The sequence below is a fragment of the Aspergillus neoniger genome, assembly GCF_003184625.1.
Source record: "Aspergillus neoniger CBS 115656 unplaced genomic scaffold BO87scaffold_19, whole genome shotgun sequence".
NCBI classification, from domain to species: Eukaryota; Fungi; Ascomycota; class Eurotiomycetes; order Eurotiales; family Aspergillaceae; genus Aspergillus; species Aspergillus neoniger.
Window position 1 is genome coordinate 672,125 of NW_020291147.1, and position 22,466 is coordinate 694,590.

At 50.3% G+C, this 22,466-nt stretch overlaps 7 protein-coding genes and 1 non-coding gene across 8 annotated transcripts; 4 read left to right on the forward strand and 4 right to left on the reverse strand.

The window, feature by feature from the left end:
* Window positions 1-93: 93 nt before the first annotated feature.
* Window positions 94-2,093, reverse strand: pbs2 (mitogen-activated protein kinase kinase PBS2; the record flags this gene model as incomplete). The annotated part of the gene is made up of 2 exons (XM_025619495.1): window positions 94-477; window positions 537-2,093. The coding sequence occupies 2 exons, from the start codon at window positions 2,091-2,093 to the stop codon at window positions 94-96; spliced, it is 1,941 nt and encodes a 646-aa protein (XP_025479119.1).
* A 3,520-nt stretch (window positions 2,094-5,613) lies between these two features.
* BO87DRAFT_377348 (Auxin Efflux Carrier superfamily) lies at window positions 5,614-8,214 on the forward strand. Its single transcript, XM_025623527.1, has 4 exons — window positions 5,614-6,362; window positions 6,422-6,588; window positions 6,664-7,877; window positions 7,931-8,214. Exons 1-4 carry the CDS (start codon window positions 6,080-6,082, stop codon window positions 7,998-8,000), a joined length of 1,734 nt encoding a protein of 577 aa, XP_025479120.1. The 5' UTR covers window positions 5,614-6,079; the 3' UTR covers window positions 8,001-8,214.
* Window positions 8,215-8,985: 771 nt separating this feature from the next.
* On the reverse strand, window positions 8,986-9,057 carry BO87DRAFT_t154. Its single transcript has one exon. It is a non-coding gene; the product is annotated as a tRNA-Gln (tRNA).
* A 141-nt stretch (window positions 9,058-9,198) lies between these two features.
* Window positions 9,199-11,375, reverse strand: BO87DRAFT_310418 (multicopper oxidase family protein; the record flags this gene model as incomplete). Its single annotated transcript, XM_025619505.1, has 8 exons — window positions 9,199-9,492; window positions 9,549-9,966; window positions 10,025-10,213; window positions 10,265-10,349; window positions 10,389-10,422; window positions 10,473-10,801; window positions 10,855-10,971; window positions 11,024-11,375. 8 exons carry the CDS (start codon window positions 11,373-11,375, stop codon window positions 9,199-9,201), a joined length of 1,818 nt encoding a protein of 605 aa, XP_025479121.1.
* A 1,037-nt stretch (window positions 11,376-12,412) lies between these two features.
* BO87DRAFT_437762 (nonhemolytic phospholipases C family protein) lies at window positions 12,413-14,757 on the forward strand (the record flags this gene model as incomplete). Its single annotated transcript, XM_025627867.1, has 8 exons — window positions 12,413-12,535; window positions 12,588-12,670; window positions 12,722-12,986; window positions 13,035-13,158; window positions 13,226-13,612; window positions 13,664-13,774; window positions 13,824-14,026; window positions 14,082-14,757. 8 exons carry the CDS (start codon window positions 12,413-12,415, stop codon window positions 14,661-14,663), a joined length of 1,878 nt encoding a protein of 625 aa, XP_025479122.1. The 3' UTR covers window positions 14,664-14,757.
* A 168-nt stretch (window positions 14,758-14,925) lies between these two features.
* On the forward strand, window positions 14,926-15,560 carry BO87DRAFT_407411 (GNAT family N-acetyltransferase; the record flags this gene model as incomplete). The annotated part of the gene is made up of 2 exons (XM_025626071.1): window positions 14,926-14,981; window positions 15,035-15,560. Exon 2 carries the CDS (start codon window positions 15,108-15,110, stop codon window positions 15,558-15,560), a length of 453 nt encoding a protein of 150 aa, XP_025479123.1. The 5' UTR covers window positions 14,926-14,981; window positions 15,035-15,107.
* A 2,001-nt stretch (window positions 15,561-17,561) lies between these two features.
* On the forward strand, window positions 17,562-19,998 carry BO87DRAFT_310334 (putative choline kinase; the record flags this gene model as incomplete). The annotated part of the gene is made up of 5 exons (XM_025619503.1): window positions 17,562-18,523; window positions 18,577-19,096; window positions 19,143-19,286; window positions 19,336-19,765; window positions 19,808-19,998. 5 exons carry the CDS (start codon window positions 17,562-17,564, stop codon window positions 19,996-19,998), a joined length of 2,247 nt encoding a protein of 748 aa, XP_025479124.1.
* Window positions 19,999-20,187: 189 nt separating this feature from the next.
* Window positions 20,188-21,475, reverse strand: BO87DRAFT_416648 (putative 26S proteasome-associated ubiquitin C-terminal hydrolase; the record flags this gene model as incomplete). The annotated part of the gene is made up of 3 exons (XM_025626765.1): window positions 21,273-21,475; window positions 21,110-21,204; window positions 20,188-21,025 (listed from the first exon to the last, which is right to left on the reverse strand). Exons 1-3 carry the CDS (start codon window positions 21,312-21,314, stop codon window positions 20,188-20,190), a joined length of 975 nt encoding a protein of 324 aa, XP_025479125.1. The 5' UTR covers window positions 21,315-21,475.
* Window positions 21,476-22,466: the final 991 nt, after the last annotated feature.

The following is a 22,466-nucleotide window of genomic DNA, read 5'->3' on the forward strand; positions in this document are numbered from 1 at the left end:
CTCATCACGCAGACGCATGCATGTTGAAAACAGGATGATAGCACAGAATGAAGGCCGAATCTTGTGAGAGGCCAAGGGACCACATGAAACATTTTAACATTGAGCGGAAATAGCGGAGGGGTCATCAAGGAGAGGGCTCCCAGGAACGGCATCTAGGGCGACGGCGTGTAATGCAGGCTTGCTTGCGTCTTGGATCAAGCCACGCTGGCGACGGTCTAGCTGTTCCTTGACCCAGGCTGCCACTTCCTCATCTTCCGTGACATTGGATCCACCCTCCTTTGTCGAGCCGTTTGGTGTATCATCGGCGTCGGTGTTCGTGGGAGGCTGCATAAGCGACGACAGCCAGGGATGGCGCAGGAGCATGCTATACGATGGGCGGTTGTTCGGGTTCTTGTCCAAGCATGCGCGGACAAAGGAGTGTGCTTCTTCAGAGTAGCCGATTTCAGGGAGTGTTGGCGCGTCACCGTGGACGATGGCCTTTACAGAAGTTAGTATCTTGAATGATGAGTTAGGATACAAAAGAAGCAATGACTTACGTGCAACTGGCTGAAGATGTTGTTAAAGGTTTCGGGCGGGTATGGATACCGACCAATGGCACACTCGATGATGGACAAGCCCAAGCTCCAGACATCGCTCTGGACGCTGTAGGTTCCGCCTCCACTTGCTCCAGACTGCTGCACACCCCCACCTGCAATGCGCTCAGGGGCCATGTAGCTCTGACAACCAATGTTTGTCTTGGCAATACTGGCAACCAGGTTGCCGCTCACACCGAAATCGCAGATCTTGACCTGTCCGCGAGAATTGACGAGGATGTTGGTGGGCTTGACATCGCGATGTATGATGTTGTGGTCGTCCTTGAGGGTCCTCAAGCCCATGACAGTGGATAATGCTACCTTGCGAAGGATATTTTCGGGTATTCCCTCCTTGTATAGTTTGTCGATCGAGCCGCCATCCATGTATTCAACACAAATGTAGACCGCGCCTTCTTGAAAGAAAGCGCCGTAGAAGTCGATAATGAATAGAGACACACAGCGGTGGAGAATCTCCAACTCCATGATAATCTGAGCGAACTTGCTCTCGTCTAACTCCAGGCGAATCTCCTTCATCGCCATGACAACTCCAGAAAGGTTACCTTCCGTCTTCACTCCGGACGTCGTAGTGGAGTCGCCATCCTCATTGCGACTTATAATCCCCCGTAATCCCATCCCAGGTTTGCGCATGTGAGGACGGCTATGGCGAACCTTGTACACCGTTCCGTAGTTACCCTTGCCTAGTTCATCCAGACGATCGACCTCGTCTAAGGATATGCTGAAACTCTGACCTGATGAGAATTCGATACCGCCGCCATGGAGGATAGCCTTGTTTTTGAAATTGAGCGTCCCCGAATTCGTATCAATGAATTCTGAATATTTGCTGAATGCGGTTTCGGGGGGAGCAGGCCCGCCGCTGGCAGGCTGCCCAGGCGACGGCGAGCCGTTCAGACCCGTAGCGTCCGATAACTTCAACCCCGGCTTCATACGTTTCGCGGCCAGACCACCGGGCTTAGGAGAGCTGCCACCGGGGGACCCATGAGGCACAGAAGGCGAAGAGACCCAGTTTTTGGTACCGGGACGAACAGCGGTGGGAGGTATCCGGCCTGCAAAAGCACCTGCCAAGGGGCCATTTGCGCCTGGTGAAGGCTGTACTGATACTGGACTGCCACCCGATGCCGCCGGAGAAGCCCGGGGCACCAAGCCAGTCGTATTGGCATGCGCCAAAGAGGGCGGGGCGCCCTGTCGAGACAATGAGAAAGCCTTCATCTTCGCTAATATATCCTGATTCAATCCCCCTGGCTGCGCGCCGCTCATTGAAGCTTGTGGACGATTCTGAGGCGTCCCAGCACCGCGTCGGGCGGCGTTGAGTTGACCTAGATGTGTCGACGACGGGGTGATTGAGGGTTTATCGAGAGTCGGGCGGAGAGAGGGTACTGAAGCGTACGATTGTGTTGTGGCGAGGGAGGGTGAGAGGTCGTCGTCGGTGGTGTCGGAGCGGTTATCCATATCTGACAGGGGTCTGGACGAGATGTCCGTGATCGGCTCCCCTTCTGTTGCCATTTTTAGAGGTAGTATTCGAACAGCACAATTGGTATCGGGAGCTGGAGCGCAGTGGTCCGAGAGTGCCGTTTAAACAGTCTCACGGAGGTCGGGGCACTTGGTGCATAAACGGAGGAGGGGATTGAAGAGAGGGAACGAAAGATCGGAAAGAGCGGAAAAATGAAGCTATCAAAGATGTGTGAGGATAGATGGTAATAAAATTGGCAGTAGAGAGGAAGTTCAATGTTGGTGGAGCCAGAACGCTTTTCCAGAGGGGGGAAGTGGAGGAGAGGAAAGCAGGTTTCGTCGACGCGGGGCACGCCTGAGGCTGTCCTCAAGCAGGCTGATAACAAGGCACAACAGGGACGGGGAGGATGGAGAACAGATGGTGCGATCCCTCGCAAAAATATTGGTCGGGCGGCTTGAACTCCGTGACCAATAAGAAGACAAAGAAAGGCAGGTAGAAGAGAGGTCAGGACTTAGTACAGTGGTAGAGGAAGAGGAACATGAAACAGACAGAGAGAGAGGGGGGGAAGAGGGTCGATGACGGTACTTAGTGGGGGGTGGGAATGACAGGCAATAAAAATAACCGTGCAGAGAGAGAGAGAGATGGATGAACGAGCTGTTAAAGGAATCGTTTGGAGGCGAAACCGGTGGGGATGGATGGGAAGGGGGGGAGGAGGAAGGATAGATATGATGCAGGCTCAAAAGAAAGGAGAAGCAAGATTTAGATAGCGGCACAGAGAGAGAGAGAAAGCGAGCAACGGCCGACAAGCCTCGGGAGGGGAGGGAAAGGTGAGGATAGGGAAGGATAAGTTAACAGAGAAGGTTATAAGATGGGAAAGAGAGGAAAGAGAGACTGTGATTAGTCGAGACAGATGGGGCCCAGCAAATCTGCCAGGCTTGCCTCCCGGTCGCCTCAGGCTGTCCCAGTCCCCGACCGCCCAATCACACGTGCCAACACCGGCACCTCAGGCACAAAGTCAATGTCTACGCAATACTTTATTTAATCTCGCCCTTTTCCATCTCGTCTACGCTACTCAACCCTGCCGTTCAGCTGCGGAGTGTAAATTGGCTCACGCAAGCATCCGTGGCAACCAACATTGTTTCTGCCTGAATATCGCCACCCCCCTCGGCCGATGGATCCCCGATCTCTTTACCTTAAGCCGGGGTGAACCTAACCAAAGTACGGGTCCCATTCCACGGGTTGCAGTCCAGAGAGAAATAAATAATGTAAGCTGATCATTCCATCCCCCAGATACTAACAAATAGTAGCATTACTACTCTCTACATGATTAGCCCGGGATGCCCAGGATCAGATATTGTGGCTTATGACATATGAAGCAGCTCGTTTACCACCACCCCCTGTGTAACAATGGTCCCCTCTCCCTCTTATCATAGCCACCACCGAGGATCGCGAGAATCTTTGCCTCCTACAAAGTAGTGACTACCTCCATGCACAGGGATTTGAGCACCCATCAGTCAGTCCAAAGCCCGAAATCGTTTTCGTCGACCAAATTATGGCCAACGGTCGGTGATAGAAGCCCGAGATCCATGGGGATAACGGGGTTGGTCGGCAGTAGTAGACATCATCAGTGGGTGTGCAACGCCCTATCGGAGGGGTTCCCAATCTTCAGCTGAGGATCGGATGGGGCTTGTCCTCGGCGGGAGCCACTCGCAATCACTGGCATGATTGTGTCACCGCGATGATTGCAGCAATATCCTGAGTAATAGCCACCAGTTGATCAGTCAACCATTTTTCTTAATTCCCCGGCCCTGGGCGTTTTTATTTTTTATTTTATTTTATTTTTTTTTGCCTCTTTCTTATCAGGGTTTCCCCAGTCTTGGCGACATATAAACGTTTCTCATTGTCGGGCTCGCACCCGGCTTCCTTCCCTGTACACAGCCCCGACAACCTTATGATGAATCAATGCCCCGAAGCATCCCAAACTCTAGGAGTGGATCCTTGCTTCTATCCCACTGCAGAGTTTCAATATGTTGTTGATGCCAAGAGGGCGCTATCAGTGCAACTACTGGAGTGGATCTGCTGTCCTGGGATTGAATGCGGGCCATACTGCGAAGAACTCAAAAGACTATCTTATTGGCACTCTGTATATTGGATGGTCGGCTTTAAGCCAGGTCTTCCGTGTACGGATGGTAGGCCAACCAAAGACGAAGAAGGTACCGTTTCATCATGATGGTTTGGTACAGTAGTAGTGCTATTCATGCTGCAATATGATGGTAGAAAAAAGAAGTAGTAAATCTGCCCCAGAGTCTATTAATAACTTATCTGGACTACTGTAGAGTTTAAGCAAGATAGGCCCCAACATCGACCTCTGAGTCCGAAGCCAATGCAGCAGCTAGCGGTGTCGATCCTCGGCAGCAGCGGGCAGTGTCTAAGTGGGGGAGGGAGAGAGTTGCGCAATGCCGCATTGGAGGAATGAGACTCACACCACTTCCATCCCTTGTGGTTCCGGACATCTGGGGAAAGTGGCAAGGTTTCGTGGAGATCGAACCACTTGTTTCAGGTTCTCAAGAAGATGATTGCGAAACAGATAAGGTTTCCCTTTGACCTGAATGGAAGCGGAAATGTGAGCTGGAAGGAAAAGAGAAGGATGACCAGAGAAGACCGGGTGTGATATCAGCTTGCATTATCATTGGCCGCCGATCATGACATAACCGCTGTGGGAAGTTTCATCATCATGAGTTGCTTTGCTTGAAAGTTGTCTCGTCGGATATTAACTATGTGGCAGAGTGATGAACAAGAAGGGATATACCAAATAGACCAGTCAAGTTTAGAATAGACACGTATGTGGTGATATTGCTTTTACTATACTAACTCTTTTCGTGATTATGAGGCTTGTTGGCTGTACTTTGGTGTAGTAGTTACACCACTCCTCCCGACTATTCCCACTATGGCCACTCAACTCGCAGGAAAGTTAACAACACGTTCCCTTCTCCTTACTGAGAAGGGTTTCATTCAGCTTCTAGTAGAATTCTCGCCAAGAGAATGTCTTATCTCGCGTTTAGTCTTCCGCTGAAGGGGTTCCGATGGTCGATACTTGTGTCACACTGCCAAGCATCTCGAAGGGCTGGGGGAAGCTGGGGAGCTCTCTCCTACCTGGTGGATATTCTGCCGTCATCCGTCGGGAGGGACAAAAGTACTAGCCCGTCCTTCAAGAGCTTGCTTTTCGATGGCTTCATATTTACTTATTCCCGCTCCTCTATGACAGCTACCTTTATAAAACTGAGCTCTCTTCATGAATCCTCATAGAGCTAGAGCAGTAGTAGTACTACTACTCTCCCATACTTGACTTAATTCTGCCCGTACTAAAAAGGTATCTAGTGGAAGGCCCCAAGGCCTTGGCGGGTCTGGGCGCAGCGCGAAACTGGGCTGGGCGTTCGCCTACAAACGATCCTGATTGGCCATTTGGGACCCTCCCGGGTCCAGAGAGTCCGGGAAAGCCTGACGATGATGTTTTGGGAATTCCTTGTAGAAGATTTCAACAGAGACAGAGAAGGCAAGACAGACAGTCAAAGACTCACCGACACGATCGGCTTTGGTATTAAACCCGTCGGCGTCCCGCTTCATTCATTGGAGTCTAATTTAGTTATCTATCTATACTATCTTGGTGTGTATACTGTTAGTGGCTTTTAAAGGGTCTGTCCTGGCCCTTAGTCCTGTACCTACGCATTAGGTTGAACTGTTTGAATCCAATCGTGCTTCCGTGCAGTGCCAACTCTAAATCCTATTCGCCTACCGCCTGCCTACCTTCGTTATCTATCGGCGTCATCATCTTCGACGGCATTATCGCCATCGTCTCTCTCTGTTTCTGCCCATCAGGACTACCTTGTGGTTGCTTCCCGTTCGCGTCGTCATCCCCCATCATCCAAACTTCCCCTTTCACTTCCCTTTCTTCATCTTTCCTTCCCCAGATTTTTCCTAGAGTTAGTTGCCTGTTCCCTCTCTGCCACCCTGGCTGTCTCGTGCTTCCGCCCTCTTGTCGATGGCCATTTTTACTGCCCCTAGATCTCTTCAAAATGCCTACCCGTCAATCTCCTCTCAGTTCATGACCCAGATGGGCGCCAATCCCGCCCTCCTTCAAGATGGCAACTCCCACTCGAGCCACCCCTCGTTCCTCAACCTCGTCCTTTTGGTCTTCGAAGCTGTCCTCGAGGTCATCTGTGTGAGTTTGCCGGGCTACTTTGCTGCCAAACAGGGCATGTTCGATGCGGACGCCCAGAAGCTGGTAGCAAACCTCAACGTCACTTTATTCACGCCCTGCCTGAGTAAGTTGCCTGGTCTCTTTGGCGGTTCTTTTCACATTTCAGCTGACCACAACTGTTAGTCTTCACAAAACTTGGGTCCCAGCTCACAGCAGAGAAGCTCACTGATCTGGCTATCATCCCGGCCATCTTCGTTATCCAAACTCTGGTCTCTTATTCCTGCGCCTTCATTGTTTCGCGATGTCTCCGGCTCAAAAAACGCCCTTCCAACTTTGTTGCCGCCATGGCCGTAAGTGCAATGTCCAGTGCTTTGTACATTTTACTTCTTCCCTGTCTTTTCGCTGACCGGTGGGATACCTCCTAGGTTTTCGGAAACTCGAACTCGCTCCCTATCTCCCTTGTCATGTCCCTGTCGCAAACTCTCAAGGGTCTTCACTGGGATCGCGTCCCGAACGATAACGATGACGAAGTAGCCGCTCGCGGTATTCTATATCTGCTCATCTTCCAGCAGCTCGGACAGCTTGTGCGGTGGAGCTGGGGCTACCATGTGCTTCTTGCCCCCCGTGAACGTTACTTGGAAGAGGCAGAACCGGACCCGAATACCACCCTCATTGGACAGGGCCAGGAGCGATACACGGACAACCCGGAGCAAGTTGATCCAGATGAGCCGTTGGTGAGGACTCGAAGCTTCGATGAACAGACGCAAGCATCCGGAGCTTCGCAGGAGGACTCGGATGCGTTCGCATCTGGTCAAGAAACACCCGTGACCGCACGAGACTATCCCTACTCCAAGGTGTCGTCCCGTAGCGGTGGCGAGGAAGATCCCGACCGCACGCCCTTGCTTGATGCTCCCCCTGCGCCGTTCATGCCCCGACAAAGCTCCGCCGGTGATATGCTTTCATTCCCCGCTGTACAAGAGAGCTACGAGAAGAAGGGTCTGGTTGCCCGCGTCAAGGCGTCCCTTCGTCGACTCCGTAGCCGCATCGCCAGCGGATGGGCCAAAGGGACTGGGGCCATATTTCGACGGTTGCCAACGAGGATGCAGAAGGTGCCATCCGTGGGCACAGGCTGGATCGGAAGGTTCTTCCATGGGTTGTGGGAGTTCATGAACCCGCCCCTGTGGGCCATGCTTGTCTCGATCGTGGTCGCCTCGGTACCGTCGCTCCAGAGCTTGTTCTTCGACGAGGGCACCTTTGTGAGCAATTCTGTTACCCGCGCGATCAACCAGAACGGTCAGGTTGCTGTGCCGTTAATCCTCGTTGTTCTGGGAGCCAACCTTGAACGCAACACGCTTCCTAAGGAGGCACTGGATGATGTGGAGCACCCCAAGGAAGAGAAGAAGTTGATTGTCGCTTCTCTGGTGGCCCGCATGCTTCTTCCTACGATCATCATGGCCCCTATCCTTGCGTTACTGGCCAAGTATGTGCCGATCAGCATTCTGGACGATCCGATCTTTATCATCGTCTGCTTCCTCCTGACTGGAGCTCCGTCGGCTCTTCAGCTGGCGCAGATTTGCCAGATCAACAATGTTTACGTTAGCGCCATGTCGAAGCTCTTGTTCCAGAGCTATGTGGTGTGGTAAGTAACATCAAGCTCGCATCCACAAATCAACCACTAATAACGACCTATAGGATCCTCCCTTCAACCCTTATCCTCGTAATGTGCGCCTTGGAGGTTGTCGAATGGGCGTCTGCCTCCTGAGATATGAAGCTTATTTTGTTCGACTGCATCCATCTATATTATTAGGGTGATCCGGCGTTTGAGTGTTTTTGTTCTACTTTTTCATTTCCTTGTTCACTGTATTATTGACAGCAGTATGGATTGGCATGGATGGGAAAGATACCAGATTGGAGCGGCCTAAGTGGCTGTACCCGATATGTTAGCCTAACAATGATGATTTCGAGATACCTAGCACATACCAAGTTTTGTTCCTACATAGTAGAATCTCAGGGAAAGCCACCAGATCCTGAGGAGCAAAGGAGCGATATGGTCAAACACCAACGACCACCACCCCCTGACTGGTTAAGAACCAACCCGCAAAGTATAAGCGCCACAACAACCACCTTATCTACCCCTCACAGAATCCTAAAGCAAGGGTGCCATAATCAAGACAAATGCAGTAAGCATCGCGGGGCATATCATCCAAACACCTATGAATCCCCAACTAAAAAAGCAAAGTACAATAAAGGGATATCACCTGCCCCCAAATAGAGTTCACAGGTAGCATGCAGCGTGACTCTTTGGGGGGAAGTTGTTGCTTACCGGCTTTCCCGCTATTGGGAGCCCGAGAATTCGGTATGAAGTACTTATGCTTATTGGTTGATGTATTACGTAGTTGCTGCATCTCTGATTATAGCGATATGCTGTGTAGCGTTGGTGGTACTTTGTACTTCTGGTTATAGGTTCGTTATATGGTGGGCTTACGTGGTAGTTCATGGTAAGTACTTTGGTAGTACTACTATACTTGATACTCAATATAGTCGGGGATGGTAATACAGTAATAATGTACTGATCTACATGTCCATCATCCATGCGCCTTTTATATCATAGTGGCGAAAGAGTGGTTGGACGACGGTGGCGTCTAGGGAACAGGTTATACCATCCGGATGAGAGTGAAAACCTGCTGAAATTAGAGAAAAGATACATGCCATATGTACATGTCAGGTGGAAAAAAAAGATGCAAAAAAGGTCGTGCCCGGGATCGAACCGGGATTGCTGGAATCAGAATCCAGAGTGATAACCATTACACTACACAACCGTATTTGTTGAAAGAGGCATCTTTCTTTGGCTTAATAAAGCAAATGCAGGGTTGATAAGGTCTTCTGTGCAATACTGGTTCAAGTGAATGGAGTCTCTCATTGATTCGGTTATATTGTATATACAGGTATTTCTAAATGCCTCACTCTATCTTCAACAGCATGGCCATCCCGCTCGCTTGGTGCCAGATAATATGGCAGTGGAATAACCAAATACCTGGGTTATCTGCTCGGAAGCGCAAGACTGCGTGCCCGCGGCTGGGGATATAGACTGTATCTCGTAGCTGTGCGCGGGATAGGTCATATGGAGAATCTGTTTTTGATGAGCTACCGGAACGTGGAGCTAGACCGGGTGGATAGGCATCTGTGAAAGGGTTGTAGGCGCCCCAACCTACGGGTGCTTGGTAGGTCCTTAGGATGTAGAAGTGGTGGCCGTGCTGTTTGATGTTAGCTTGATTGAAAAGACCAGTTCGACAGCGAGGAGGAAACATACCAGGTGGAATGGGTGGCCACTATCGTCTAGATTATTGACTACTAGGTCGATCCATAAGTCTGGGTCTTGTTCGGACGACAGGGGACGGGATGTAGTTGATCCTGTTGATAGCACGAGCTGATTTTCATCCCACTCTTCGCGAGGAAGATCAATGAGTGGTGTGTCAATATGAGGCCTCCATGAAGTTCGATTGAAGAATCCATAGGGTACGTTATGGTTTATGGAGAGCTTTTCGATCTTAGTGTACACCACGTGGGTTTGATGCGCCTTGGCGGGGAGGCCGGAGAGAAGGGACTTTCTCGTGGCGACTTCGGAGAGTGATATTGAGATGTTTGATGGAGATATAGTTGGCGACCGATTGTTCGGTGAGTTCTTTATATCGAAAGTCTGGACAGATGCCAGAGCTGGGTTGGGGTACCTGAAGCATCTAACCGTCTGTTAGCGCAATTTGAACCATGGTACCGGACAAGACTTACTCTTTATCTCGATCAATCGTCAACGAGCTTGGAGTTTCGTCTGGACTCGGACGGAGTATAATGTCCATACGCTGGCCCGGGTAAAGTATACCGGCTGAACTTGAATCTTGTTGTTCGACATCAATGCTGTCCACTTGAATGAGCGTAAATTTTCGGTTCTGAAAACCTAGCCCAAATCCTGCAACGGAGCTAGTTGCCAGTCAGCTATTATTTCTGATTATTGGTAGGCGTACAGCTTACCCCGTATTCACCACTCGGACTCTATACGTTGCATCTCCCTTCGCATCCAGGTATGAGACATTCATTTGTCGAAGGATACAGTCCACTGGCCGTGCAGGGACAGCCATAGAGCAATCAAAGTGACCCACTCCATTGATAAGTAGCGAATCTGGGACGGGCTGTTTCGGGTTAATTGTCGTACTCAACAAGACAATATGGCAAGACTAACCTCGTTCCCAAACGACCCGGCACGCATATACCAGGAATAGACCTGATCTGCCGATCGGTGATACCAATCCCCAACTAAGAGTAGGATGTCCTTATCATAGCTGGCAAGTTCCTGCTGATCTGCACGAGCCAACAGTCCCCGGACTGTTGGCTTAGAAGAGGGTTCATGCACGATGAGCCCCCCATATAGGCCATCGGCCCTGAGAAGGCCAGAGTGAGCGTGGTACCAGAATGTACCGCTTTGATCTGCGGGAATCGTGAAGTTGTAGGTAAACGTGAACCCCGGAGGGATAGGACGTTGTGTCACACCAACTGCTCCATCCATAGCATCTAAATGATTTGTTAGTCAAGCAGACCAGCCTATGCCCAAGCACTTGACTTACTCTCAATATGTACTCCATGCCAATGGATGGAGATTGGTTCTTCCTCCAAATGATTGGTCACGTTTACTATCAAGCGGTCACCAGATCGTGCTTCAACCGTCGGTCCAGGAAAAAGATCTAAGTTGTACATAAGTATGTGGCTTGACGTAATAAAGAGAATAAGAATTACCATTAATCAAATAAACCATTTTCAGCACTCCATCCGGGCGTCGATGGGCGGCAGTCACTACCCAGTCATGATGTTGCGTTGAAGGATTGCGGTATACATGATCCCCCGGATGGAGCTCGATCAAAGGACGTGATACATCGGGCCCATGTACCGTTGGATGTATCTGGCTATTCGAGACTCTCGATGGAATCAAGCGTTGTAGAGGGCTTGGCCGCGAAATTTGTGCCACGAATAGCAGAAGGATCAGGCCACATATAGTAGCCGGATACAATACAATACCCCATGGCAATCGTCGTAATCGCAACGACGGTGACTGCTGCGAGTCTAACAAAATACTCCCTTGTTCTTTCATCTTCTGACAGTCTGGTAGGTGGTTCTGCATTCTTCCACATCTCCCATCAGACCCAGCATGCTTCTTCGAGCCCCATGTGTCTTTAAACCCGGATCATGACTATGAGCCATTTTGAATACATGTGGGGCCAGAAACAAAACAGTGGCTAAACTGCAGAATACATGTACCTGTCAGTATGAACAGATTGAGTAAGTGATGTTCAGGTCCGCCACTGACCGATGTTTTGAAACAAGATTCAACCAAGGTTCGGCCAAACAGGTGGCTTTTGTATGGACTGCCACCCTGCCTGCTGCCAGCTTTTCAAACTCAAATTGGACTCAAAGTTGGTTTCTGGTCAATGGGTTCAGGTACAATGCCGATATCCAGGGCCACGGCGGTGTTGATATTAGCCGATAGAGAGACTGTTGCCATTGTGGATATATCAAAAAGGCCCACCGTGAAGACCGCCATCTTTAAACCACCGCTGACTGATTATCGATGGAAAACTTAGTTTCTGGGAGTCCAGAAGGGGAGAGAGAAGGATGGGAAGCCAGAAAAATTGTTCATGAGCAAAAAAGCCAGTCGGACAGATTGCCGTTCGCTACACGTGCCCGCATACCGGCCAACCAGATTCCCTTCCATGAAGACTCATCTTCCGCTTAGTACACTGTCTCTTGATGTATTCTTGTAAGCAGATGTCCTAAAACTTCTGAAACATCCACCTCCATCCAAAGTGGATCAGACTTTACCCACCATAGAGGACGATCACTCTTCGCTCTAGCGCGGCCTAAATAATGGCTCGTCGAATCCGATCTGCAATGACAAACATTATTCCATGTTACGTCCCACTTTGGCAGATGTATTTACGACCCAGACAGTTGGGATACTATGGATGCGTCGGGATTCATGGGTTATCAACTGTTCGGTGTTGTAGTCTTGTCTGGACCTAGACCATGTAGAGTCCCTACTATCGCTCAAGATTTTCGAAATATATAAAGCAGCTGGAATGCACCTGAGCTACATCATACAACACTCCCAAGTGTACTAGCCGCTTCATAATGTTATTGCTTGGTTCTACTGCCTTGGCTTTGCTCCTCGGGAGTAGGTCAGTCTCTGCCGGTTCACTAAAGGACATCAAGCATGTTGTGATTTTTATGCAAGAGAACCGGTCATGGAATAGTGTAAGTCTACCTGAGCTCAGCGAAATTAGGCAGAACTAATAACTGTGTACAGTACTTTGGCACAATGGCAGGCGTCCGAGGATTCAACGACCCAAACGTGCAGGTGAATCCAGATGGATTACCTGTTTGGTACCAGTCAGTGTGCTTTCGTATGTTTTCGAGGTCTTGTGCTGATAAGAGTATTAGACAAGTCGATCCTGACATGTCTAATGCTACGACAACCCTCCTCCCTTGGTATCTAGGTTATCAAGGAGGGAACACGACAGACGCGATCCAGTGCATGGCAGCGGGAGATAACGGTTACGAGGATAGCCATGCCTCCCTCAACGGAGGACTGAACAACCACTGGGCCCGCAATAACACACCCTGGAGTTGGGGCTATTTCAAGAGAGACGACATCCCTGTTCATTATGCTATCGCTGAGGGTTGGACGACCGGCGATATGTATCAGGTAACTTTCTGCTATCACGTTGTCAAAGCTATGTCTAATATCCTACAGGAGTCTCAAGTAACTTCTACCAATCCAAACCGTGTTACCCTCGTGAGCGGCTCCGTGAATGTGCCTGGAGGCCCTCAGAAGCCCGACCAAGGCGGCGTATATATCGACAACAATGTAACACCTGGTACGTCTCCTCCGGCTACTCATACACTATGTCATACGTTGGAACTTAGCTGACTGTTGACTTCTAGGGTGCGATAGCTTTGATATCAACTGCTATCCCCTCAAGTGGAAAACAATTTTTGAAGTCTACGAAGAGGCAGGCGTCTCATGGCAGGTCTACCAGGATAAAGACAACTTTGACGACAACCCCTTGGTCCGGTTTGAGCAGTATCAGAACGCTTCGTCTTCCTCACCGCTCGTAGAGAAAGGCATGGCGTTTTTGGGATTGGAAACCTTCTATGAAGCGGCTGCCAACGGGACCCTCCCAGAGATCAGCTTTATTGTTGGACCTGCGGAATTGTCAGAGCACCCACCGTATATGCCCAAGGACGGTGCCTGGCTGCAGAAGAAGGTTGTGGATGCTGTGACAAGTAGCCCCGAATACGATTCTACGCTGCTCATGATAAGCTACGACGGTAAGCCACAACTAATTAGCTCTTTATTAAGCGAGTCTAACAATATGATAGAATCTGGTGGTTACGGAGACCATGTCATTCCTTTCCACTCACCTGAAGGTACACCGGGTGAGTGGATGGAGGATCCTTATGGCGTATTTGGAAAACTATATGTTGGACCTGGTAAGTCCCGCCATCAACCCATGTCATATTATTCATGCTGACTTCTTAGGCCTTCGGGTACCTTTCTATATGGTGTCCCCGTGGACCCGTGGCAACCGTGTCTTCACTGAGAGGTCGGATCATAATTCTCAAATTCTGTTCTTGGAGCAGTGGCTTACGGCGAGGGGCTATGAGAATGTGCAGACGCCAGAAATGGTTCACTGGCGCCGGGAACATATGTCCGACCTCGTCAATGCACTGGACTTAGACCATGTACGACCATCCCCCTCTGTCCACCACATTGATATCGAGCTAATCCATGAAATAGCCCGACACCAGCCTCCCAAAATTGCCAAAGGCTGAAGAGCCTGAAATGTCCTCAGGCTCTTACGTCGGCACATCCAACTGCGAAGCGACGTTCCCAGAGCCCCGTCCTCCTGTACCATATGGGAAGCAGAATGTGACAGAGTCATTGTTTTTCGAGGACGGATACAAAGAGGTTGTCGGCTACCTGACTGAGGGACGGTACCTCGTATTCGAGAATTCTGGGTATGCACTCACCAATACCGGAAACACAACCAGGTTAAGCAGCAGCGCAGCGCGTTTGGACCACAGTGACAAGAAACAGAGATGGGTCATTCACTATTCCAGCGGCGAAGAGAGCCAGTTATTCAAACTCTCCAGTGCACTAGACGGCAAGTGGCTTGGCCCACACGGAAGTCTGCTGCCAGCTGGTCGCCGGGGCGATGCTGCAGAAGTGAAGATTACCTTCCTGGGCAATGGTCACGGATATGGTCTGCAGTATGTCAACTCGACTGCTATCACACTGGACGGTCAAGGAGACCTGCAGATGAACTCTACCAAACACTCCCGGGACGGCTATAAGGTGTGGAGTGTCACATACCACTAGGAAGTGGCTACAGACTCGAGACCAAGCGGGAGGTTAAGAATTTTCCATGGCTGGAACTAGATTTCTGCTAGAGTAGCTGGTCTACTACCCCTGCTTATTTACATAGCGAGATTATAGACGATATAGACATGCTGACACAAATACAAGAGGCTTACATGTAACTATACTCATCATTGGACGGATTAACCACTAGCTCAAGATGACCACTGTAGTAGCGCGTAGCTTCTTCCGAATCCGACATGGATTGAGTCACAGCCATCCCCGCAACGAGAACAGATCGCAGTACATTTACTGCATTCATGGGTATCTCCACACTGAGTAAGAAAGTAATACTCACTTCTTAAGCAAATACTAACTCATTTGCTACGAAGACAAACCCTCCCAAATCAAGCCACAAGAACAAGAGATCCATCAAATCGAAGGAGAGGACGGACCAGACACAGAATGTCTACCAGTATCCGACAAGCAACGCCCGACGATCAACCCATCATCGAGGCAATCATACAAGAAGCCTTTTCTATCTACATCGCTCGCATAGGAAGGAAGCCCCAGCCGATGCTAGACGACTACACTGCACTGATCAAAGACGGAGTCGTCTACGTGATCGAGCGAGACGGTGAAATAAAGGGTACCGTTTTGCTTGTCCCCAAGGAGGGCTTCATGATAGTGGATAATCTAGCCGTCGCTGAGTCTGCACGGGGTACTGGGTTAGGTCGCAGGCTTTTAGAGTTCGCTGATGAGTCGGCTCGGTTGGCAGGCTATCACACCCTTCAGCTGCATACTAACGAGACGATGGTTGAGAATATAGCCATTTATACACGGATGGGCTATGCGGAGACACATCGTGCGGATAATAGAGGGTGGAAGCGAGTTTACATGGCGAAGAAGTTGAATTGATGACTAGACTATTTGTTAGGAAAAGAATATATGTCGGCATATGTCGTAGCACGTCCACTGTAAATCCTGAGCTTCTCGCCTAGAATTTGCGATAAAATATGATCATAGCATCATAGTGAGAATGAAAGTTGACCCGACCATAGTAGTGAACACTATGAAGTGTGAGATATCATTGGACCAAGATGACGAGATCGCGCTGGAATCAGGCCGGCCTGCAGTAATGCCTGAAAAGACGGGCAGCCAGGAATACATTCCGGAGATGTGGCTTATTTCCCCCTCCTCGCCAACCCCTCTTTCTTTCCTTTCATCTTTTCTCTCACTTTCCCACCGAGACAATAAGAGTGAACGGAACCATGACAAGTGAAGCAAAGAATGCCCGTTGCGACTGCGATTTCAAGTATGAAACTCATAGAGTGACCCTGTGCGACAAAATCTCATCCCGGCCCAATAACGGTGACAACAATTGAGGATCATCGATGGAGACACCACTATGTGGGCCTCTACCGTTGACCGTTTGTACGGAGTAAAGCAAACAAATGCTTCTTCCTGTGTCAAGATGGACTATCTATCTTCTAATCTAAGTGGCACACTCAAGGCTTTTCCCCCAATGCGACTCAATGCAGTATGCCTGATCTACACCCAGATTGATGAAACGATGCCAGTCTCTTCTACGGAGTATAAGCACGGGCGTCTACATATGATGTTTCACGCTCATCATCCCGAGGTTGCGGTCAGGTTGCTTGTTGCTTATCTCCCCCCGGTGTGCGAGTGAATGACAACAGCGTTTCAGTCCCCGGTCGCGACCCATACTTTGGTCTAAACAATGCCTCGGGATTGGTCCTAGTCGAGTAAGACCAGGAGGTGGGCAAACACCAGGTGTCGTGTGCCACCAAACTAGCTACAATATTCACCGTCCACATACAAGAGGTGTCCCCTTAGCAGGCTGCGTCTGTGGCGTTTCTAGCTGAGCATGGCTGAGGCAACATGGTACCTTTTTGTTGAACGATTGAATCATAGCAGCAGACCCTGGATTATTGTGGGTTTGACGGGCGGAAACTGCCAAGTCACCTGAGACACACACGTTGATTCCCCGTTCCTCGATGCTCCATCATTTTCCACCTTCGCGGCTCAACCTCTACGATCGTTCTTTTTTCTTCGACAAGCCACACCCACACCGTCCTTCGCCACTCAGCCATCTGTCGTCAATTTTTGTCCGCCTTGGCCGTCACCACGTTTGTTGTCCATTCCAGGTGTGGTTTGAATTTGTTCGGCTTCAACGTCCTTTTCATTGCGAATTTCTCAAGCATTGCTTCTTAAAAGAAAAGTGACGAACGGGATCGGATTCCGACCGTATTTTCCCTCTGCTGGACCGCTACTTATCTCTGTCCCCACTTGGTCGCATTTTTCCCTCCCCTGTGTGCCCCAAATCCATTATCCCCTCCAGTTCCGTTCGCCAGTGTCAACTCCATCAATCCATCCACTATCCAGTTATTCTCTCAAAGACCACCTTGGGCCGTCCCTGAGTGTTCCAACTCCTGTGATCCGTTCTTCTCCCAGTGTACCCGCACGGACCTGGCATATAGTACGGAGGATCCCCAGCTCCAAATTCTCCGCCATTTTCCAGGTGCCGATTACGCCACGTCCAGTCGCAAAGTGATCTGCTTCCCGCACTTACGGCCTTGGATGGGTTACCAGATCACTCTATTCTCCAATTCAACGTACGCTTCGCCATTGTCTGGACATGCCCTCAGTCACCGACCAGACCGGTCTTTCCGGTCTTGATTTTGATGGTAGGTTCCTTTCTTGGTTAACTTCCCGTCAACCCATTCCCCCTTTCCTTGGGCTCCCACAACCCCGTAGTCGTAGGTTCTCCGAGGCTCTGCTTCCGGGCCAAATGATCTCATAGCCCACTGCGACTGCTGGTATTCGATCTACCGTCCTAAACCCCTCCCTCTTGCGGTCTTTTAACCTTCCCTGTCTGGACTACCCCCTTAAGTGTTGATGGATTCTGACCTGTCATCTAAAGGACCACAACCTATTTTGGGGACTGGTTTGAACGTCTCCCCCCAGAGGCATCACCACACAAATGGACACGAGTCTTCTGCAATTGGGTCAGAAGGGAATGCCTTCAGACATCGTGTGCCCGCACCCAAGAAATTGGCAGCCAGGTTGCCTACTCACCAGCCGGCTTCTCTAAGTAGTCAAACATCCAGCGTTATTACTGAGCCCGCGCATCGCCTTGAAAAAGATGGCATGTCGAAAAATGGCGAGGAAGACCCGCAGAATAGCCTTTTCGCCCAAGTCTACGAATGGCTTCAGCGCGAAAAATCCAAACGGAGGTCTCACAGGGCTACAGATTCAGCCATGGATGGTGTTGCCAGTGATGGTGACGATGACGATGATGACGGCGCTAGCATCCTTGTGGAAAGACCTTTGACTTCTGGTGCCGACGCCGCAATGGCACTCGACAAGCTGGAAAAGATTCTCATTCAGTACGCCACTTCACGGCAAGGAACAGACTCTGTACACCTCGCTCGACGATCCGGTGGTCGGCGTCGTCAATACTCCAAAGGGTTGCGTAGGGGTTCTGCGTCCGAGTCCGACTTTTCGGACCACGACGCAGCCGCCCCTAGCGTGGATGCAGTGCTGGATAACTCAAAAACCCTCGCGTATAGCGGTGGTGGTGGTACTGAAGATGACGACAATGAGAACAGTGTCAGTGCGAGACGCGCAAAGGATAAAGAAGCCTGGGCGCTGTTCAAGAGTGAAATTCTTCGTCTCACTCACACCATGCAGCTGAAAGGATGGCGAAAGCTTCCCATGGAACTTGCAGCTGATATCGGAGTCGTACGACTTAGTGGTGCCTTAACCAATGCCGTATATGTAGTTACACCGCCACAGAATATCCCCGTGCCCAAGGCCGAAGATGGATCATACTCACTGGTACCCAGAAAACCCCCACCGTAAGTGCCCCTATCTACATCACACACATCACCCAGAAGCTAACTCTCCGTAGGAAGCTACTGCTGCGTATCTACGGGCCACAAGTAGATCACTTGATTGACCGAGATAACGAGCTTCAAATCCTCCGCCGTCTAGGCCGAAAGAATATTGGCCCGAAGGTGTTGGGTATATTCAACAACGGGAGGTTTGAAGAGTACTTCGAAGCTCGCCCACTTACACCCAAGGAGCTCCGCGATCCTCCGACTATGAAACAAATCGCGAAGCGAATGAGGGAACTGCACGATGGAATTGATCTCCTTGTAGATGAGAGGGAAGGAGGGCCCATGGTCTTTAAGAACTGGGATAAGTGGGTAGACCGCTGCGAGCAAGTAATCAATTGGCTGGACAAGGAGATCCGATCTGAGCACAACAAGAGCAAAGCAGCATCCGAAGCGTGGCGTCGGCGAGGCTTTGTCTGCGGTGTTCCCTGGCCCTCCTTCAGAAAGGCAGTTGAAGGATATCGTAAGTGGCTTTTGTCCAGCTGTGGAGGCATGGAAGGAATAAAGCGACAGCTGGTGTTTGCGCACAATGATGTAGGTGATTTATTCCCATTTCCCAGGAACTGCGCTAATGATTTAGACTCAATATGGCAATCTGCTTCGGATGGAGCCCAGCCACGAATCACCGCTGCTTCGGCCTGAGAACGTGCATAAGCAGCTAGTTGTCATTGACTTCGAGTATGCGTCAGCCAACACTCCAGGAATTGAGTTTGCCAACCATTTCGTAAGTCAAATGTTTCTCAATGACTGGAAGTCTTTTACTGACCCAATAGACTGAATGGTGTTACAACTACCATGATGCGGAGCGGTCGTGGGCTTGCGACACTAGCCGCTATCCGAGTCCAGAACAGCAGCATCAGTTCATTGAAGCGTATCTAAGCCATCGACCCGGATTGCGCGAGCAAACCTCCCCTTCCATCACCCCGCTGATGCGAGGCCTCTCTACCAACACTTCATCACTAGCTCCATTGAGTCTGGATGACGGTCCGGATGTGGACGTGTCTTCTCGGTTCGACATCGAGAAAGCGCATGAGGACAGCACCAGCGCTAAGATCCAGTTTTACGCACGACAAACCAGGTTGTGGCGAGTACTCAACTCCGCGCAGTGGGTAGCCTGGGGAATCGTGCAGGCCAAGGTGCCTGGCATGGAGGAGGGTATCGCAGCAGATGAAGCCGCAGCTAAAGCCCAAAACGGCCACCATGGTACCAATGGCAACGGGGTGCATTCAGACGTGACAGCTGAAGTGAACCATTCCACCGGGACTCCGCCAGTCGATGCTGATGTGGACGAAGCCGAAGAGTTCGACTACCTTGCCTATGCGCAGGACCGTGCGATGTTCTTCTGGTCCGATTTGCTGGCGCTGAAAATCATCCGAGAGGATGAGCTGCCCGAATCTCTGGTACAAGTGATCAAATCTCGCATGATCGACTACTAAGCCCATTTTAATAATATCTTGCCTTTTACGATTATGAGTCGGATGACATGAATGACGAAGCGATTCTTCAACAGACATCGGCCTTGCCACTGTACATAGATATGTCATAGTTATGAATCTCAACGGATTTACTAGGTAGAATCTTGATGTTCGGAGTTATGTAGACAGTATAAGAATAGTAGGCATAATTTACCTCCTCATCAACTTCCTCTGCGTCTCCCCTTTCGCCTTCTCCACCCACTCCTCATACTTCCCCTCCCCCTGCTTCTCCTTCATCCCCACCACCCCCTTCAACACCTCCCCAATGAACCCCACAAAATTCGACCGTCTCAACGTATTCTCCCAAGCCCACGCCCTCCTCTTCCTCTCCTCCCTCTCCAACGCCTCCACATCCCCAATTTCCTTCGCCGTAACCCTCAAATCCCTCACCACAGCCATAAGATTAAACCTCGTCTCCCCCTCCGGATACCGCGCAATCCTCTGCCTCAACACCTCAATCACCTTCTCCGGGAACTCCTCCGCCGTGCACCCCCCATGCGAAATCGGATGCGGCTGCAACCCATCCAACTCATACAACTTCCCATCAACAGGCGTGTACGCAATGAAATGGTATACATCCCCTTCCTCGTCCTGGTTATTCCGCACGGTCTCGTCGACGAATGGCGAGGCGCGCGCGAACGCGTTGTGTGCGCTCCGGATCAATTCGGAGTTGGAGAGCGCTTCGCCGCGTAGGTCCGGTGGGAATCCCGCTGTGAAGTCCTTGAAGGAGTGGAGCTCGGGACCGATGTTGATGGGGTAGGGGTTGCTGGAGGAGGAGGAAGAGGAGGAGGAGTCGTTGTTCAGGATCACGGAGAGGATGGCTTGTGTGCCGCAGGCGTTTTGGATCGTTTGGTTCGCGAAGAAGAGGTTAGGCGATGGGTCAGTGTCGTAGGTGCCGGAGGGGGGTGAGGTCGTTGAGGATGTCGAGGTGGATGGTTGTTGCGTTTCGCGGGTCCATTTGAAGAGGAAGATTACGCCGTAGACGGGGCTGGGTTTGGGTGAGAGGTAGATGTTAGTGGGTGTGGTGGATGAGATGAGGTGAGGTGCTGGTGGAAGGTGGTATGGGGGTTACCTTAGTGAGCGGATTGTGTCTGCGTCGAGAGAAATCAGTTCTTCGAATTGGACGTCCTTGACGCCGAGGTTCTCGATGAGGGAGGTGAAAACGCCCTGATTGATGGTTTGCTTGTTAGTTTGATGCTTTGGTTGCGTTTGGTTTCTATGTATCGGTTGCGTACCTCGTCGGACTCGATTGTGCTCCAGCCTCCGCCGTCGGCCATGGTGTGTGTTATAGGATGGGATGCGCTGCACAAGAAGGGTTATATATAGTATATAGTGCAGCAGGGAGGAATATAGCGACGGGATATGATGTCTATGCTGTACTGGTGGACAGGATGTGATGTGATGTGAAGGTGGATACCTTTGGAGCTGTTGTTTGGTGATGATGCAAACAGTACACATGTGCAAACATCCTCGGTCAAATCTAGACAACAGCCTTACATGTTGAGCCTGAATAATCAGGTATCATTTACGTTCAAGAGCCACTAGTACTTTACTATCAGTAAAGTTGAATTGCCGGTCTCATGCTCACTTGTCAACCATAACCCTTGGCAGCTGAAATCCACGATGGGTTGTTCATACAAGCCAAGGAATATTATGGATCAGGCCTCCAAGGGTCTACTCAGCCTTCCAAATTGCAGATCGATCTACCCACGCTTATCCACCCTCACCAATCGGCACATGAACAGCGCAGCAGACTTCGTATATCTCCGTCTATCATTAAACTTTAATGGGTGAACAATGTAGCTGTTTTCAGCTTAGGCGTCAGGCGTCTGGAACATGTCTATTTTGGACTCACTCCGTTGGCTAACTGACTGGACGCCTTACGGGCCTAAATGTCGATCATGTAGTAAGCCTGTCTTCAGTTACAGCTACCACGGAGGAGTCAGAAGACAATATATAATCTGCAGAAATGCTCCCCAGTATTAACCAACAGACTCACAGACAATTAACGGAAAATACACAAGTCCACTTCTACTCATCTTCAAACCAAATAATATCATGTTGGAACGTCTACTCGTAGGAAGCAAAGAAAGGGCAGAGAGTTGTTTTTTTTGTGTGTTGTGTTCCTATCTAGGGGTTGCGCAGCGAGGGTAGAAGTAGGGGTTGTTTGGTATGTAGGGGTCACGTGACCGAGGCTACTAGTATTACTGCTTCAACACGGCCCCCTAGGCGAGGGAGCGTTGAACGAGGTGTTGAAGTCATATTCCTTTCCTAGATAGGCAATTTTTCGTATCTCAAACATCGTTTTCGGGATGCGCGGCGGTGGTGCTGGTAGTGGGAAGGGGGGTCATCCGTAGGAGGTGTCTGAATGCGTGGAATGGTTCCCGATCCAGTGGTTTGGTAAGGCCGTCAGCGGGATTGGCTACACC